This window comes from Paramormyrops kingsleyae, chromosome 11, assembly GCF_048594095.1.
Source record: "Paramormyrops kingsleyae isolate MSU_618 chromosome 11, PKINGS_0.4, whole genome shotgun sequence".
Lineage (NCBI taxonomy): Eukaryota > Metazoa > Chordata > Actinopteri > Osteoglossiformes > Mormyridae > Paramormyrops > Paramormyrops kingsleyae.
This window is the reverse complement of record NC_132807.1, coordinates 8576204-8592405: the sequence shown is the minus strand read 5'-3', so window position 1 is coordinate 8592405 and position 16202 is coordinate 8576204. Positions and strand designations below refer to the sequence as shown.

Sequence of the window (16202 nt, the reverse complement as noted above, 5' to 3'; positions counted from 1 at the left end):
GAATGGGACGTCATAAAAGTTCCTGCAGGTGTAATGGCCAGGTTTCCCTATAGTTTTGTGTCCGTGTATATATGTATGTATAAACACATTATGTATATATGTATATATATATATATATATATATATATATATATATATATATATATATATATATATATATATATATATATATATATATATATATATATATATGGTCAGCATATTACAGCACCACACGAGTGAACGAGTAGGACAAAGGGTGTGGATCTGGACAGACAAGGACATAGCTTAATTATTCCCTGAATTAATACCCTGCTACCAGCTATCCAACATCCAGTACTGAGTCACAGGGGGGCTCGACCCGCTCACAGCAAGCACAGGCCACAAGGCCACGGCACATCGCAGGACACCAACATGTCCCAAAACGAGAATGTTAAACTGCACACAGAGACCTGGGGTGAGATCTGAACCCCCCGCCCTTGAAGTGTGAGGTGACGCTGCTGCCCATTAGCCGATAGTCTCAGTGTGCTATTAACAAGTGCTAATTCTGAAAGCTTGAAAAGCTCACTGGAAAAGAAAACAGCATATGCCCAAAGATAGCATCTAGCAATCCAAAGCTGTATGGCATTAGCCAAGTGATTATAAATAAAACCATGTGATTGAAGCAGCATTATTTCAATTTCATTTAGCTTCTCCCCCTACCCCCATCTGTAATATCATGAAGGCAGTTCTAATTAAGTCAACCCATACAGACTCTACTCCCACATAATTCCTACGTTCTTACATTATGAATGCAAATCGAATCTAAATCTATTTCATACAACTAATCCCCCCCCTCCATTTTCACTTAGGCCTACCAGTGATAAGCCGGTTCTTTCATGGTACTTCTGGGACTGCATGTAATAGTCTGGCTTTTAAAAAAAAATATCTAGAATTGGGGGGGAAAAAACAGTGCCTGCCTAACAAAACTCCACGGCCACAGAATATTATGCATTCACAGAATGAGAAGCTAATATCTTTACGAATGCAAGATGTTACAGGGGGAACTGGCCCAACAAGTTCCCCAACTGAAAAAAGCAAAGAGCTCTCAAACTCACATCAAGAGCTATTCACACACAGAAACACACAGTCAGAGATTAAGATGTTCACCTTTTTATGGCCGACGTACACACGTCATCTGACTTGGACTCGGAATCATGATGATAAATCAGCGACAAAAGGATCTTAACACCAAAAAGTTAAAGGCCTGAATAGTTCCCTTATCAGACAGAAAAGGAAGGAACACAGGCAGGAAATCCTCCATCTCACTGAGGCTACGAGAGCCCTCCACGGCTCCAGAGGAACGGGACGGGATGGCTGAGGCAGAGCATTAGGGAGAAGGCGAGTTCAGGGAGCAGTGGGTGCAGTTTGCGGCAGCTCCTCTTGGGAATAACAGAGGTGATGCTGGCGTGGAACCACAGCCCTGGTGCACAGTCCTTAGGGGAAACAATCCTCTCAGTGTGAAACCCTGATGATCTGCTGTGCCCATGGGGAAGAATGCGGCAACACATGCAAGCAAGAGGGAAAACATGCGCGCACAGGAGAGACAGCATCAGCGGGAACAAATAACCAGACAACTAAGTGCAGCAAAGCAGCTTCAGCAGGAAACGTGCACACGCAGCCTCAGACTGCTTCAGATGAAACATATGCCTGCTGTTCTCCCTCTGACACAGGACAGGAAGCAGGGAGGCAAACACGATTCAGGCAACTTAGCACAGGCTAACAAAGTCACACACAGAACAGACGAGTCAGAGGCTCACTAAATACAGTATGTATCACTTCAATTTAGCACAACCAGGTATTGTGAAGCTGTTAAAAAAAAAAGTAATTACAGGAAAGATTACAAAAGAAACAGGATTCATAAGGAGGAACGTTTTATTACCACCCGCCAGGAGAGGACACGATAGCCCCACCCCCATCTGCCTGCTTGTGGGGTGAAATGCTTTATAAAACAAAACAGCTCAGTTATAGAACTGACAAAACTTACATCATTCCTACTATTAAAACCCCAATCAAATGTTTGCTAGAATAATGGATACCTCACACTCACGCAACCTTTAAATAATCTTCTCCAAATTATATCATCTCCAGGGTATGCCAATTACCATCAACAGGATACAAAAGACCCCCCCTCCCCCAAGAAGCCATGACAGCACAATTGCGTATGCCAATACCCGGAAGGGACATAAAATTACGGGAATCCCAAAATGAAACGGCCAGGAAAGGCTAGAGCACAACACTTGCATATTACTGAGGAGGAGGTTACAAAACATAGCTAACCGCCTATTTCAAGGAAAACTAGATGCCCAAAGATACTACACTGTAACAAACTTGTCATAATCCAACAAAAAACAGAAACTCGTGGCAAAGCACTGTCTGGCAGAACACAAAAACATCTGATTGGTTTCCGTCTGTTAAACCAATCCCAGTGTTTATAATCTGAACAAGGCACTGAGTGATTAACATCACTGCAGAAAGAATACTGCTGAGAAGACAAATAAGAAAATACACAGTACCTTTTGTGTTAATTCTATTATTATTCTATAGCTGTCCGACACCATCCTGCAATGTGGCATTTCTAGGGTTGCTGGAGGTTGCCATAGTTACCAGAGAATGTGTATGAATACACAACAGATTCTATTTCTGGCTCTTAGCTTTTGCAGTCGATGGAGGCAAGGTCATCATTCTGTGACGTGAAAAGCACTTGAAATGTTTACTTTTTTTGGTTACTATTAGTTTGACAGATTCATCCCCAAACATAACATCTATATAACTCCTACAGTAGAGCATATTATTTTCCTGACGTCTTAATCACATTCTTGATAACATAAACAAATATAAACTCAGACCAGTATTTGGCCCCATATTCACTGCTAAATTGTTTCTTCAATGTTACTCTTCCAGCTATAAAGTGTGCAAGGTTTATTTTCAATGTACATGTATTAAAAATGTTACCAAGAAGAGCAGATCATTTCAGCGTCTAAGTTGTTTAAATATCAAATAACTTAGCATGAATTTTGGAATGTGGTCCTATTTCATGTGAGTGTAAGTATATGAGACTCCTCCAGTGTACCAAAGGGAAACGAATTCAATTCTTAGCTTTCTGTAAAGAAGGGTCCCATTTTTCAGATCTGAACAGGCCTCTTACTCATTTTCATAGATTAATATTTCAAAATACGATCTTGCGTATGCCGCAAGTTCCGCTTACCTCAGTTACGCCCTCCTACACTTGGTCGCCTGCACTTCTGACTAAAAGCTATTAAACTACCCCCGAATGCTAAACTAGAAACCAGCATCAATCTTTGCTGATATCTTAAATGCAGCAGTACCCCCTTCAGCACGTAGTATCCACACTTATAACGTAAACCTTTCTGTGAACACTAAAAAATGACTGATAGATGGTTGAGTTTTAACTCACACTAACATTATCTGAACTGTACATTAATTTTTAACTTTGCACTTGTTATCGCTACCCAATTTATTTTTGTCTGGTAAAAATTACCTGGGTATTGACTATTCAAAATAAGATAAGATCCATCAGTCGGCAGGATCCAAAGCCTTAACGACTACATACACGAACGACTAGTTAGCTGAACTTCATTTTAACTCATACCATGAAAACTGGCAATCGTCGTTACGTTAAAAGCAGATGAAATGTTCTTAGACTATCAAGCGACGATCTTTTCAGAAATAAAGCAGGTATATGTCCCCAATTTTATGAAATCCATATGCGATTCACTTTAAGGCACACATATTAGGAGTTAATAATTCAATAAACAATAAATCAATGGATACCAAGCCGGTTAGTCAGCATAGTCGGGGTTCTAGCGAAACCTGAGACAATCTGTATAAAGTACAGCATATTCATCACAGTATTAAATAAATCAAAACCGAAAACTCCTCGGTCGGCTCCAACAATTTGGCATATTTTCTTACCAGCTGGTTCATTAAATAAAAAGCTAGTTAACGTTATCGTGGCTCCGGTGTTTCGATGACGCCGAGATGGATATCTCAGAGGATTACGTCCATATTGACAAACATACATAATAATTAGAAGAATGATATCGTGAGGTTACCTAGTTAATCTGAACTATGTGTAGAAATCTAGCTGGATCTAGCCAAAGATGTCGTTAGCTAACTAGCTGCCCGGCTGCACCAGCTTCACCGTCTCCCTGACCAAAAGTAAGCAGCCAGGACCGAAAGCAGCAGCCTGGGGTCTCACACGACGCCCGCCTAACCACCCACTAACCATACCTCCAAAGGGAAAAGAGTACAGGCAATATAGATTGCAAAACTTACTCACCCGTATTAGATAAACTTGACACAACAGTATCCTTGTCCGGAATAAACAACTAGCTGGCTAGAAAGCTAGCTGACCATAAAAGAGGCGAAATGCTGTAAAGACCGTCAGTAAACGGGCTGCGAAGCTGACAACACGAAACCAGAGGCCCAATTTAACCGAACCACTAACAAAAAAGCGAACGACATCGGGCTTTCGCCTATGTAATTATCTATTCTTTCTCTTTAACAGCAAACTACGCCAACAGTCCTATGGCCGAATCACAAAGGCAATGGCTTAATCTATTTTTTCTTCACGAAAGGTGGGAATTCCTCTTCATTTTCCATCCGGGCCCGCAATGAAGTCCCCATTCCTGCCTCTTCGAGGCGTTCGCTGTTGTTTACCCGGGTAGCTTCAGCCTCCGCTTGCGTTCAACCCGATTTGTTTTCTGAAAAATCCCCTGAGCCTGCTGAGAGGAACAGCTTTGCGACAGTTTGCGACGATTTCAGGGAGTTGACGACTGTCCCTGACCCTAGCTTGATGACTCGCCTAACATAGGATGCCCACTAGTGGACATAATTAAAGTTACGTCGTAAAGAATTTTAAGTACATGAAGCATAAACGTTGTGATTATTTAGTATGCGTGCAATTATTATTATATTCAACGTTTATTGCTGCTCTTATATGCATAGTGTCACACATGATGTGTTTAATTCTAATTTAATCTAGATTTAAACACACTTTAGTAAGTCAAGAAGATAAGTGACCATCCGTCCGTGGCCCATATGTTCTAGCACTCGTGCTAGGACACTGACCGTCTTCCATGTTATCATCTGTTGTGTATGTTTGAGCGTTTAATTAATTTAGTTTAACTGAAACGTCGGTTTAATTCTAAGCAGGATTAGACATCCATTTTTATTTATAAATTCATTACTAATTAAGTTTGTTGCGAGGTGTGCTTGTACGCAGGTGGTTTATTTGCATCTTAATCATTAAGACACCTTTAAACTTTGGTGTTAAAGAAACCTTTTAAAATCACCACGCACCACAAAAAAGACAACTGGATTCTTGATCAAGTCAGGCCTGATCTTATTTAGGGAACATGATGAAAAGATCGACTGTATTGGAGAAGACCATCACGTTTGGAAACTAGGTGACTGAATTCAATCATCATAACAATGAAAAACGAAAGACTCAGATAGAAAGCAGGAGATTCTGAAATATTGTTTATACTGAAAAGGGAATTATTAAATAAATGTATTAAATAAACAAATTAAAAATCACTTCATATAGTCCATAAAGCATCTAAAAAAATATCCGGAAGTATCTAGCTCAAACCATTTAGTTAGTGCGACATGGCTATGTAGATTATTTAAAGGTAGCTTTATGTAAATTAACCAAATTTTAACATTAAAATACATGGCTGCATAAACAGATTAATACGCTGGCAATAAAATATCAAGTCGAAAACCACCTTATACTATCGCAGAATTAGTCATAAAAGGTTAAGATTAATTATTGGCAGAATCGACAACACTTACAGTGATGGGCAAATACAGTTTCTAGCAAAGTAACGAACAACTATGACATATATCGCAAGTCACACTAGACAAGTTCATGGTGTATTGGTTAAAGTTTATTAATTTGGATGATCTTAAACCAGTCGTGAAGGACAGAACAGCACAACTACATCATAAACAAGCACACACACCCTGCGTCATCACGCACACGCCTTGTTACATCCGGGACATTGCGAAGTACCATTAACGCTCCTGGAGATCACCGACTTCTTGTTTTCTCTCGCCAAAATGGCGTCTACTGCTATTTCTACGGAGACTAAGAAAATAACAGATTTACGAGTTATAGATCTAAAAACCGAACTTAAACGAAGAAGTTTAGATGTCACAGGAGTAAAAAATGTTCTCATCGCTCGACTGAAACAGGTATGTATGCATTTCCTTTAACTCTGAAGTGAATTACGTGTGTAATCCTATTGCTAAATTAGCCGTCTTTAGCTTGGTTGGCCAGGTACATATCGATTTGCTAGGCCTCTGCCTAATATATTGTTAGCTATTCATTTTTCTATAGCTCGTAATTGGGCCTGCAATATTACTAATTATGCTAATTAGTTTTGTGTTCGGTTGGAAGTGAAAATGTTATTGTTATATACATTTTATTTCTATTAAACCTGGATAACTATCCAGTAAACACGCAGCCCCGAATCCATTATGATAGCAGCTAGCCGGAAGACAAGGCTGCTATTTACAACTATCGCGACTTTTTACTTCCATCAAAACTAAACGTAGTGTAAATGAGAGATATGCGGTATAATAAAACAAGAATGAGGTATTTGTAATTGGTTACTGAGTAACTATGAATGACGATGGTTGCATCGGGGGCGCTTTGCTGGCTAAGCTTTGAAGACGACACACTGGAGCCGTACCGTCGTTTAGATCGATTACTTGCATATTATCAGTGCAGGGTGAAATTGTTTTGATTTTTTTAAAAGGATAGTTTGAGTTGTTTGAAGTAATCTGGTTCCGTTTGGTCTTGACATTGAAATCATTTGGAGATGTATTGAACGGTTTATTTGGTAGCTGGTGAACAGGATTAATTTATGCTGTGAAAGGCCTGATGTGGCATGAGTGAACTTGAAACGAGCGCCCGTTTCAGGCCATAGAGGAGGAAGGCGGCGACCCAGACAACATCGAAATTCCCCTGTCGGTGGACACACCCACTAGGAAAAATGCCAAATCTAAAGGTAAAGAAGTTAAATTAGTGAATGGGACCTTTTAACTGTCAAAATTCTGTAATTATCTTGTCATATCTGCCAGAATCTAGACAACCTAATTTGTCACTTTGTATAGGAAAGAGGCTGGATTCAGACACTGACAACACAATTGAAGAAGATTCTTTTTCAAAGGTAGGGATTATTGGCTAGTTTAATGAATTTGAAGGATGCCTTTCAAACATAAAACTACTAGTTCATTTAACACTAAATATAGAAAATAAAAATACAAATTGGTTAAACCTATATTTGACTTTTCCATAAAATCTGCTTGATTGCTTTAGAGTAAGCATAAGTAAGTCATACGTTTCATTTGTGCTCTTTTGTTTTATTGCAGGGGTGCCCAATCTTATCCGCAAAGGGCCGGTGTATATGTGGGTTTTTGGGATAACCTGTAGGTCAGCTGTTCAAACCCAGGTGTGAGGACTCTTCAGCCAATCAGTCCTCTAATTAGTAATCTAATTAGGGAGTTGCAGCGAAAACCCGCATACACACCGGCCCTTTGCGGATAAGATTGGGCACCCCTGTTTTATTGTAATGGAGGGCCTTTAGTTTTCTTCATAGGTTCACACTATAGTATTTGTGTTAATTTTCTCTAGTATTCTGTAATCTCTTTCACGGGCTGATAAAACTCTTACTGTACTCCAGGGAGTATTTTGCTAATTTTAGCTGTTAACATTTACACAGCCTATACACTGACAGATTTCTTTTTTTGTATTCAGGAGGCTGAAGAAGAGGATCTTGAAAAAGGTATGTGTGTTCTCACCTACTGCTGGAGTGTTAACATCTTTGGGTTTAACAGGTAATGTTCTTCATCTGAAGGTTAATGCGCCTCCCTCTTAATGCCATCGTCACTGGCTATCAGCCTGGACATTACCTTTCCAAAAAACAGGCAGTGTGTAGGGCCTCACTTAGTCGGCTGTCATTCACATGGAGGAAGTGGACTGGACCCTAGCACGCATCGGAATTTTTGGTCCTGCCCCCCTCCCCCGCCCATCTTGAGGAGATCTGTACGAAGGTTCCTTGCATTTGTCAAAGGATGGCAGGGATCGACTGCCTCATCAGAATTGCACGTCATGCATAGGAATCCCAGGGGCTTCAAGCAAGCTACATTCTCTCTCCCCGTCCCCCTCTCTGGGAAATGAAGATAATGGCGGTGCCAATGTTTGATGACTGTCAAGATGAGCACTAGAGCTGCTTGCCCACTGAGCCTTGTTTTGGTCATCAGTCTGCTGTGACAGATGCATGCGTCATAAGAGGACACACATGGTGGCTGGCACAAACCCAGGACAGGACACGTCCAGCTCAGGCTGCACTCTTCCTTATGCACATGCGCCAGCAAGGTGTCAAGATGTGCAGTGGACAGTTTCGAATGACTGAAGATCTCACTGCTTTCTTTTTCTCGCTGGTTTCACGCACCCCCTGTTGGCCATAAGAGGGAGGTTGTTTCGATCTCGGCTCTCATGAGGACCAGTCAGTCAGACATGGAAATGGAATCTGGCTTGACTGTTTTTTTCTCCGTTGCTCTGGACTCGGGACACAAGGCTCAACTCCCAAGTCCGTGGAGTCCATATTCTCTCTTCACCCTGTCCTTCATGTCTTTCCAAACTGAAGAACATGGATGATCTGTGAAGGATTGGAACATCCCAGAATATGAGGATCACTCTTACGGGACTGTAAGGACTGTGAGAGTGTTGGTGGTTAAAGTGGCTTGAAGATTTGTTGAATCGCACCATTTTTTTCTCAATGAGGAATGTGTGTTTTGTGTACACCTGTATGGTTTTCTGACCTTCAGTGAGCGCTAATGCTAAACTATCTTTCTATTCTACTCTCTCTAGGTTCCTTAGCACCGTATTGTGTATGTTAAACAAATGTGTTTTTTTTGCCATGTTTTATCCTTGTTAAATCCCTCAGATGTAACTGATACAGATGATGGTACTCGCGAAAATTCTAAACATCACGCCTGTGAAGATGGCCTCGCAGAGGCTGAACAAGCGGCGGAGATCGAACACGAAGCCGCCTCCTGCGCTAAAGAAGTCGAGGATGATAACATATCCGTCACAATCCAGGCAGAAGATGCCATCACGTTAGATGTGGATGGCGATGACCTCCTGGACACAGGTAAACATGTGAAACTTCCAGATTCGGAGGCAGACAAGGGCTGCGATGAGCCTGAGGCCTCTGCCCAGACGAACCCGGAGGAAGATATGAAGGCGGAAGCTAAAGATGGCCACAAAGATGGTAAGAAAGATGACGGACTGAAGGCTGATGCTACCAAGAAGGAAAGCAGAGAGACCTCGAAGAAAGCTGATATGGGAGACAAAGAGAAGGATTATGTGAAGAAAGGCCCCTCGTCTACTGGGGCAACAGGTCAAGCAAAGAGGTTTGTCTTTCTATGTCAGTTCTTTAAGGTACTACTGCCAAGTTCCAGCTCTCACTAAGAACACAGCATTGTGGGTAGCCTCAAGATTTTTTTTTTTTTTTAAAAAGAGATGTTCATTGATGTACCTAATCCTGCCATTTGATTTTTATTTGTTGTTTTTTGAAGTTGAGTTACTTATGGCGTAAACCAGGAGATGACACGGCTGTTTACTTCTGCATTTCCAGCACGTTTATTGCCTTTTCCAGTTCCCACTTAAGGGTTTTAAAAAATAGTCCCATTGATGTCAGAGGTTTTGTCAGAGTCGTATGAGATGATTTGCAGAGAAGTTGGGCCCACTCCTGAGGATTTCATTTGTCCAGGGAATAAATTGGCTGAAAACCTGACCCTCTCATCCGTGGAAAAGCAATGAAAGAAGCCATTATGGGAGTTTTGTCCAAGTGCAAGCCTTGCCTGTTGGCGATTTTGATTTTTTTCGTTTTTCTTTTTTTCCCCCTGTTTTTAAATGTGTTTTATAATCAATGGCTCTGATCCCTTTGTCATTTTGCACAGGTTATGTCATGCACTGGTACTCAGTTTTTTTTCTGTTATTGAAATGTTTGCATTGTAGTTCTTCAAAAGACAAAGATGGAAAGATGACAAAGGACGAGAAAGGTAAGCCCTTCATCTTGCATCTTGGGGGGAAAAAAGTAGTTGCTTCATTTGGCTGTTTTCAAAACATTTTACGTAGGTCCATATATGCTTTGGCCATTAAGTTTTCTGGTCTACTGTAACTTTCAAATGACCACATTTTTGTTGGTTAAGCAGAAGTCTGATTAGTCATTTAAAAAAGGCTACTCAGTTTTACCCTTGGGGTTTGTCTCATTAACAAACCCTGAAGGAGGGATGCAACATGCAGTAGTTTCTCTGGACCATGTGGCCCTGATGTTGGCTGCAATTTTTATAGCTGAATCAAACGTCAAGTTAATTCTAAATATTCAACAGAACCAGATGTGAATCGGCACGAACCAAGAATATGAGCCAGAACTGGGATCTCTTAGGGGATTCATTAGTGACATAATGCATCAGGGAGAATCCAGCAGCTGCTGAATTCTTAACAGCACACAGGAATTTAACTGTATTTTTGGAGCCAAGATTTAGGCTGTTGTCTGGACTGTTGTGAATACTTGTTACAGCGGATTTTCATCATTTCTCGTCTTATTTTTTTGGGTAGAACGATGGCATCCATCGCTTAATTGAAATTTGGCTCTACGCTGCAAAAAAAATCCCATGTTTCTTTGAATTAAATATATTTGCTGACACATGTTACTGAATATTCAAATGAAATTACTGGCTTTATAAAATGCAAAAGGAGACTGCGATTTTTGGATGAACAAGGCAGAAATCCTTCCCTGCCATGTTTAATAGTGTTAAGCCCTTGGGTATAAAATCCTTCCTTTTGAAGGAAAACATGAAGGGTCTTTGTCCTGCAGACTCATCGTAGCAAAGCATATTGTATTTATGTGGTAATATCCGAAGACTGTAGCAAATGGTCACCTGCAGATTATGTGGATTAAGAATATCCAGTGTCTGTTTTAGTCAAACTTGAGTCAAGAAACCAAAATCAAACGGCCAAAACACAAATGAACCAACATGGCGCCCTCAGCTTGTTAAAACAGCAGGTGCTTGCTATGCTAACCGCATAGCACCAAATAACAAAAGCAGTCAAAACTGAACTGTGAAATTGCAAACAATGTTTGCTTTTAATTTTGGCCTTCATCCTGAAGGAACTGAATTCCTTACTTAATGTTTCGGATTACATTTCTAGTATGTCTTAAGTAGATGGCTCCATGTTGTGCAGTGTGCATGACCGTTTGCATGAGTGCCCGTGCTGTAAAGACCGCACTGTTTTAGGAGGTACGAGCGGGAGTGGAAGCAGCTCGACACGCAACCTTTGGGTGAGCGGCTTGTCCTCCAACACCAAAGCAGCTGACCTGAAGAATCTGTTTGGCAAATACGGAAAGGTAGATTATTGCTCAAACGAAGATCTGTTTGCTTGTCACAAGCTGACGTAACGTGCAATACCGGGTTGTGTTGGCTAAACGTGGTCTCTCAGTGTGTAGCGTGACTTATATTGCAATATGACGTTGCAGGTGTTCAGTGCTAAAGTGGTGACCAATGCACGCAGTCCTGGAGCAAAATGTTACGGCTTAGTGACAATGTCCTCCAGCGCCGAGGTGGCCCGCTGCATCTCCCACATCGACCGCACCGAACTCCACGGACAGCAGATCTCAGTTGATAGGGTAACGTGGCACAGAAGTTCTTACGTAGTCTGAACTCCTGTTCTGGAGTTCCAGAACCTCCGACTTCCCGGTTTTATTAAGACCTAGAACATAAATTTTTTTGGCATTGCGTTTCTTTGGTTAGTGGTCTTACGTGGACTGTTCTACTGTTAGGTTAAAAGTGACCCTTTCAAAAGGGAGTTCTCTAAAAAAGAAGGCGAAGAGAAGACAAGCTTCAGCAAAACGCCTAGCGACAAACGGACAACCACTGGGACGAAAACGACAAGCAAGTATGTTGGGAGATGCGATGCCGCTTTGTGAATGTTTTGTGAGATGCTGAGAGGGGATTAGACGTACCAGTGTTGTGTGTGCTGTCAATCACAGGACACCAGCATCCAAAAAGGAGGAGAAGAAATCTGAGAAGCCATCTGAAAAGGAGGGGAAAGATGCGTCCAAGAAACAGGAGGCAAAAAGCTCAAAGTCAGAGCTGATGTCTTCTGCTCCCGACTCATCTAAGAAAGATGAAAAGAAACATGGACGTAAGTGTGTGTGTGTGTGTGTGTGTGTGTGTGTGTGTGTGTGTGTGTGTGTGTGTGTGTTTATCACATCATGGTAACCAAATTTACCCAAAATGTGGTAGAACCTGTTACTTTTCAGATCCTCACAATGTAAACCTTATTTCTGTTAAACTATGATTGCAAAAAAAAAGAAAAATGCCGAAGTGTTGAATTTTGTTAGGTTATTTATGGTTAAGGTTTGGGCTGGATAGGTGTTAAGGTTATCGTACTTTGGATTAGGATTAGGCCCCTAGAAATGAGTTTCTGAAATGATAGGGTTTGTCTGTCTCTCTGTCTGTCTTTAATACATTTTGAGTGTAATATTTATGTGGGCACATTTTTACACTTTGTTCTAGGGCTGAAGAGTCCAGGGAAAATGGTAGTGATTGATCAGACCAAAGCAGAACCTGCGAACAACAAAACCAGGCCACCTTTTCGGAGGGGAAGGTCTGACAAGGTACCAGATCAGTTTTTAATCCCCGAGTGCCCCCTGCCCTCCTCTATTAGCATGTCTACCTGGTTCAGACTGAAGCCTTTCTTTCCTCTTCCCTCTACAGCCAGTTTTTCCAAACATGATGCCTCGCCGACCCAGATGGTTCATTCCACCAGAAGAGGTTGGTTGAAGTTTCGTTTCTCCTTTTTGGGTTTCATGGATCACTTGTCCTTCTGCTGAGGATCCCACTCTGCTTTTCCTAGATGGACAAGGGTAGGATTTTCCCTGCTAAGGGGGAGAAGGATATCCTGCCCTTTGAGAAGATGAAGGAGCAGCGCATGCGGGAACGCCTGGTACGCCTGGAACGCATTCGAAGGGCCATGGAGCTCCGCAGGTATTTTAAGAGCGTGCGAGTCTCATAAGTGAGGTTTTCAGTGGTGCTTTGGGTGTGAGTCAGATGTATATAACTACACTCTTCAAATACACAGATTGCAGGTGCTGGTGATCCTCTTCGTTTCATAGGGAGTGTTCCGGAAAGCAGGATTTCTCAATTAGCTGGGTTTACTTAAGCTAGAAGTCACTATTGTCCAATAGGAATGTTTTACCCAAACTCTTATTGGACAATCATGACTAATAGCGTAAATAAACCCAGCTAATTGAGACATCCTGCTTTGTGGAACATGCCCTGGTCTGCCCGTAAGCCGTTTGCTTTGTAGATGTTAGCATAGTGGTCACCAATGTGTTGACTAAGACCTACTACTGCCAGTAGATTTTTTTTTTTTTTTTTTTTTTTTTTTTTTTTTTTTTTTTATAAATCAAATACAGCTCCTCAGATTTTCTTTGTACAAGTACCTCTCATTGTAAACAAGGTGGTAGAGCCCTGCTTTAGCAGTACTATCTAACATAAGGGATTGTTCAAGGTTAAACATTTTCTTCTTGTATTTATGTAACACTGCTTTGCTCTTGTGGCCTTCTGAATACGTCTCCCCCCACCTCCAGGCGACGGGAGATAGCAGAGCGTGAGCGGAGAGAGCGTGAGCGCATCCGGCTCCTGCGGGAGCGCGAGGAGCGGGAGAATCTGCTCAGGGAACGCCAGCGGCTGGAGATGGAGCGGCAGAAGCTGGAGCGGGAGCGCATGGAGCGGGAGCGGCTGGAGCGAGAGCGGATCCGAATAGAGCAGGTAGGGCGGGGTGCAGTGGGAGTGTGACCACACGGAGTAGGCAGCCTCGCAGGTCCTCATCTTGGGGAATGCCCCTATTTACCCACAGGAACGGCGTAAGGAGGCGGAACGCCTGGCCCGGGAACGCGAGGAGCTGCGGAGGCAGCAGGAGCAGCTCCGATATGAGCAGGAGAAGAGGAGTTCCCTGAAGAGGGGCAGAGATGTTGACCACAGGTACCCTTGGATGGTGATGACATGACTGCACAGATTTCCATTGTGTTTGAGCAGGTGGTTAATCGGTAACTTTTTTTTTTTGACCCCCTCAGGAGAGATGACCCATACTGGAATGGCAATAAGATCCAGGCCGAGGCAGAAAGCCGCCTGAGTCAAGGCTCAGACTACAGCCGACAGCAGGGCCGCTTCGTGGATTTCAGCCCCCGTGAGAGGGGGCGTTTCCAGGAGGGCTCCTCTGTGGAGTCCCCAGCCTTTGACAGGTGAATCCCCCCATTCAGTGACACAGAATGGTGGATGTGTAACCCCACCCCACATGCCTACTTAACGCAGGGTTTGCCTGCTGTGTCTCATAGGCGCAACCGTTTCGAGGGTGAGCCAGACAGTAAAAAAGGGAGGCCGACTCCCCGGAGAGAGAACTCCGGGTTCGACCGCTACCCCAAGGGCTTTGACCCCGGCAGGAGAGCAGAACCGCCTCCACCCCCACGGGCTGACATGCGGGACACGGACCGGCGGGAGATCCGGGATCGAGACGAGCGGAGGACTGTGACCATGTCCGAGCGGCCTGCAGGGAGCCGGGGAGGCCTGCCGAGCATGTCTCACAGCAGGCCTGCAAGAGATTCGCATGGGGGCTGGAAGAATGACGGAGAGATTCCACCTGGCAAGGGGGACATTCGGTAAGTGGGGGGGGTGTGTAGATTAACTTAAGACTATTACTTTCCTTGTGTGTTTTAGTGGGAAGTTATTAGTAAGTGATGCATTTCTGCACCCTGGTGGCACAGGCCTGCGGTGCGACTGCGGCCAGAGCGTTCTGGAAGAGACGGGCCCGAACCAGCCCTCAGAGGTGCCCCTACCAGCAGTGGGGGAAGAAGCAGCTTCAGCAGCAGAGACAGTGGTCCCTCGGCCAGCCGGGGACGATCTGGTTTCGGGGACAGAGACGGAGGTCGGCCCATGGTGGTGAGCGAACAGGTTAGCTGGCTTAGATTGGCAGGCAGGAAACCCAAGGCTGCTGTAATGCAGGGAGTATTATTCAGAATTTAAGCTGATTTCCCTGCCCTGGAGTGCCTTGTCACTGCCCCCTGCCTTTTATTTAAAAAGCCTTTTTGTATGTTTGGTGCAGTGCCACTGCTGGATGTGTGGTTTTGGTTTTTTAAACCCAATGCGGAAATACCCCCCCCCCCCTCCAGCATTTCAGCTCGGGCCGGCAAGTGGTCGTGGAGAGGCACAGCAGAGACCCCGGTCCCAGGAAGGAGTGGCATGGGGGTCCAAGCAGCCAGAGCGGGGGTTACCCTGACAGCCGCAGGCTGGGGGAGAGCAGAGGCAGCATGGTGGGCCAGCACTCCAGGTAAAGGCAGGCCTCACTCAGTACTGATTCCAGTAATAATACTGGTGATGTAACATAACCCAGGAATATGAGAAATTGAGCCTCAGTCAGGCAGTAACTCTTGGGCTAATCCAAGTACTGGATACTTGGAACTCACCCACGTCTAATTTCAACCCTGAAAAAACTAACAATAGCGAATGAGACGTGGTGCCGGGTGTAAACCCACTCCTTGTTTTTGCAGCCATTCTTCAACGGGGATGAACAGGATCGTGCAGATTGGCAGCTCCATGTCCAGCAGCAGCGGATTTAAGCCCTTCAAGAGCACCCAGCGCCGATTCTAAACCCACCCCAGTCTCATGATTTCACCTGTTTATGCAAAACTAATCTTTCTTTTTTTATAAGTTTGTTTACTTTTAGTGTTGAAAGGCAGGATTAAGAGGTTGAAGGAAAGCCATTTTGTTGTGTATAGAAGCTTGTAAACTTCATAGGGTTTCCTAACAGTTCTGCTGTGACCATCAAAGAAAACTGTGCACATGTTATTACTGATGTTTGGTTTAAGACCTGTACAGCTTTAGTTTGTTTAACAAGTTTTCATATGTGGTTTCGAAACGGCCCTTTCCTGGAGGAAAGTACCTGTTTGTACAGTGGCTGCGCTGAAGGCATTTACCAAGATCTCATTTCATTATGCTCCTTTTTGGGCGCTTATGAAAGTTATTAAATTATACGTCTTCTGTTGGCACCGTGTCTTATTTCACAATTCCGGGATGCAAAA

At 43.3% G+C, this 16202-nt stretch overlaps 2 protein-coding genes across 4 annotated transcripts in view; one reads left to right on the top strand and one right to left on the bottom strand.

The window, feature by feature from the left end:
• rnf111 (ring finger protein 111) overlaps positions 1–4836 on the bottom strand; it is a 34946-nt gene extending 30110 nt beyond the window's left edge. The window contains exon 1 of one of the 2 annotated variants that reach the window (XM_023814038.2): positions 4702–4836. The gene's annotated coding sequence lies outside the window, so the exon portion shown is untranslated. Of the gene's footprint in view, positions 1–4321 lie in introns of both variants that reach the window. The other variant, XM_023814037.2, reaches the window with a different exon arrangement.
• A 1215-nt stretch (positions 4837–6051) lies between these two features.
• On the top strand, positions 6052–16165 carry sltm (SAFB-like, transcription modulator). Of its 2 annotated transcripts, none has more exons than XM_023813825.2 (20): positions 6052–6240; positions 6971–7058; positions 7165–7220; positions 7808–7835; positions 9000–9468; positions 10076–10119; positions 11359–11468; positions 11598–11747; positions 11901–12016; positions 12111–12265; positions 12640–12740; positions 12841–12897; positions 12980–13110; positions 13716–13896; positions 13985–14109; positions 14202–14369; positions 14463–14783; positions 14889–15063; positions 15294–15451; positions 15672–16165. In XM_023813825.2, the coding sequence occupies exons 1-20, from the start codon at positions 6106–6108 to the stop codon at positions 15769–15771; spliced, it is 2868 nt and encodes a 955-aa protein (XP_023669593.1). In that variant the 5' UTR covers positions 6052–6105; the 3' UTR covers positions 15772–16165. The 2 variants fall into 2 exon arrangements, with proteins under 2 accessions (XP_023669593.1, XP_023669592.1); XM_023813824.2 differs by having other exon boundaries at positions 6053–6240; positions 14889–15075.
• Positions 16166–16202: the final 37 nt, after the last annotated feature.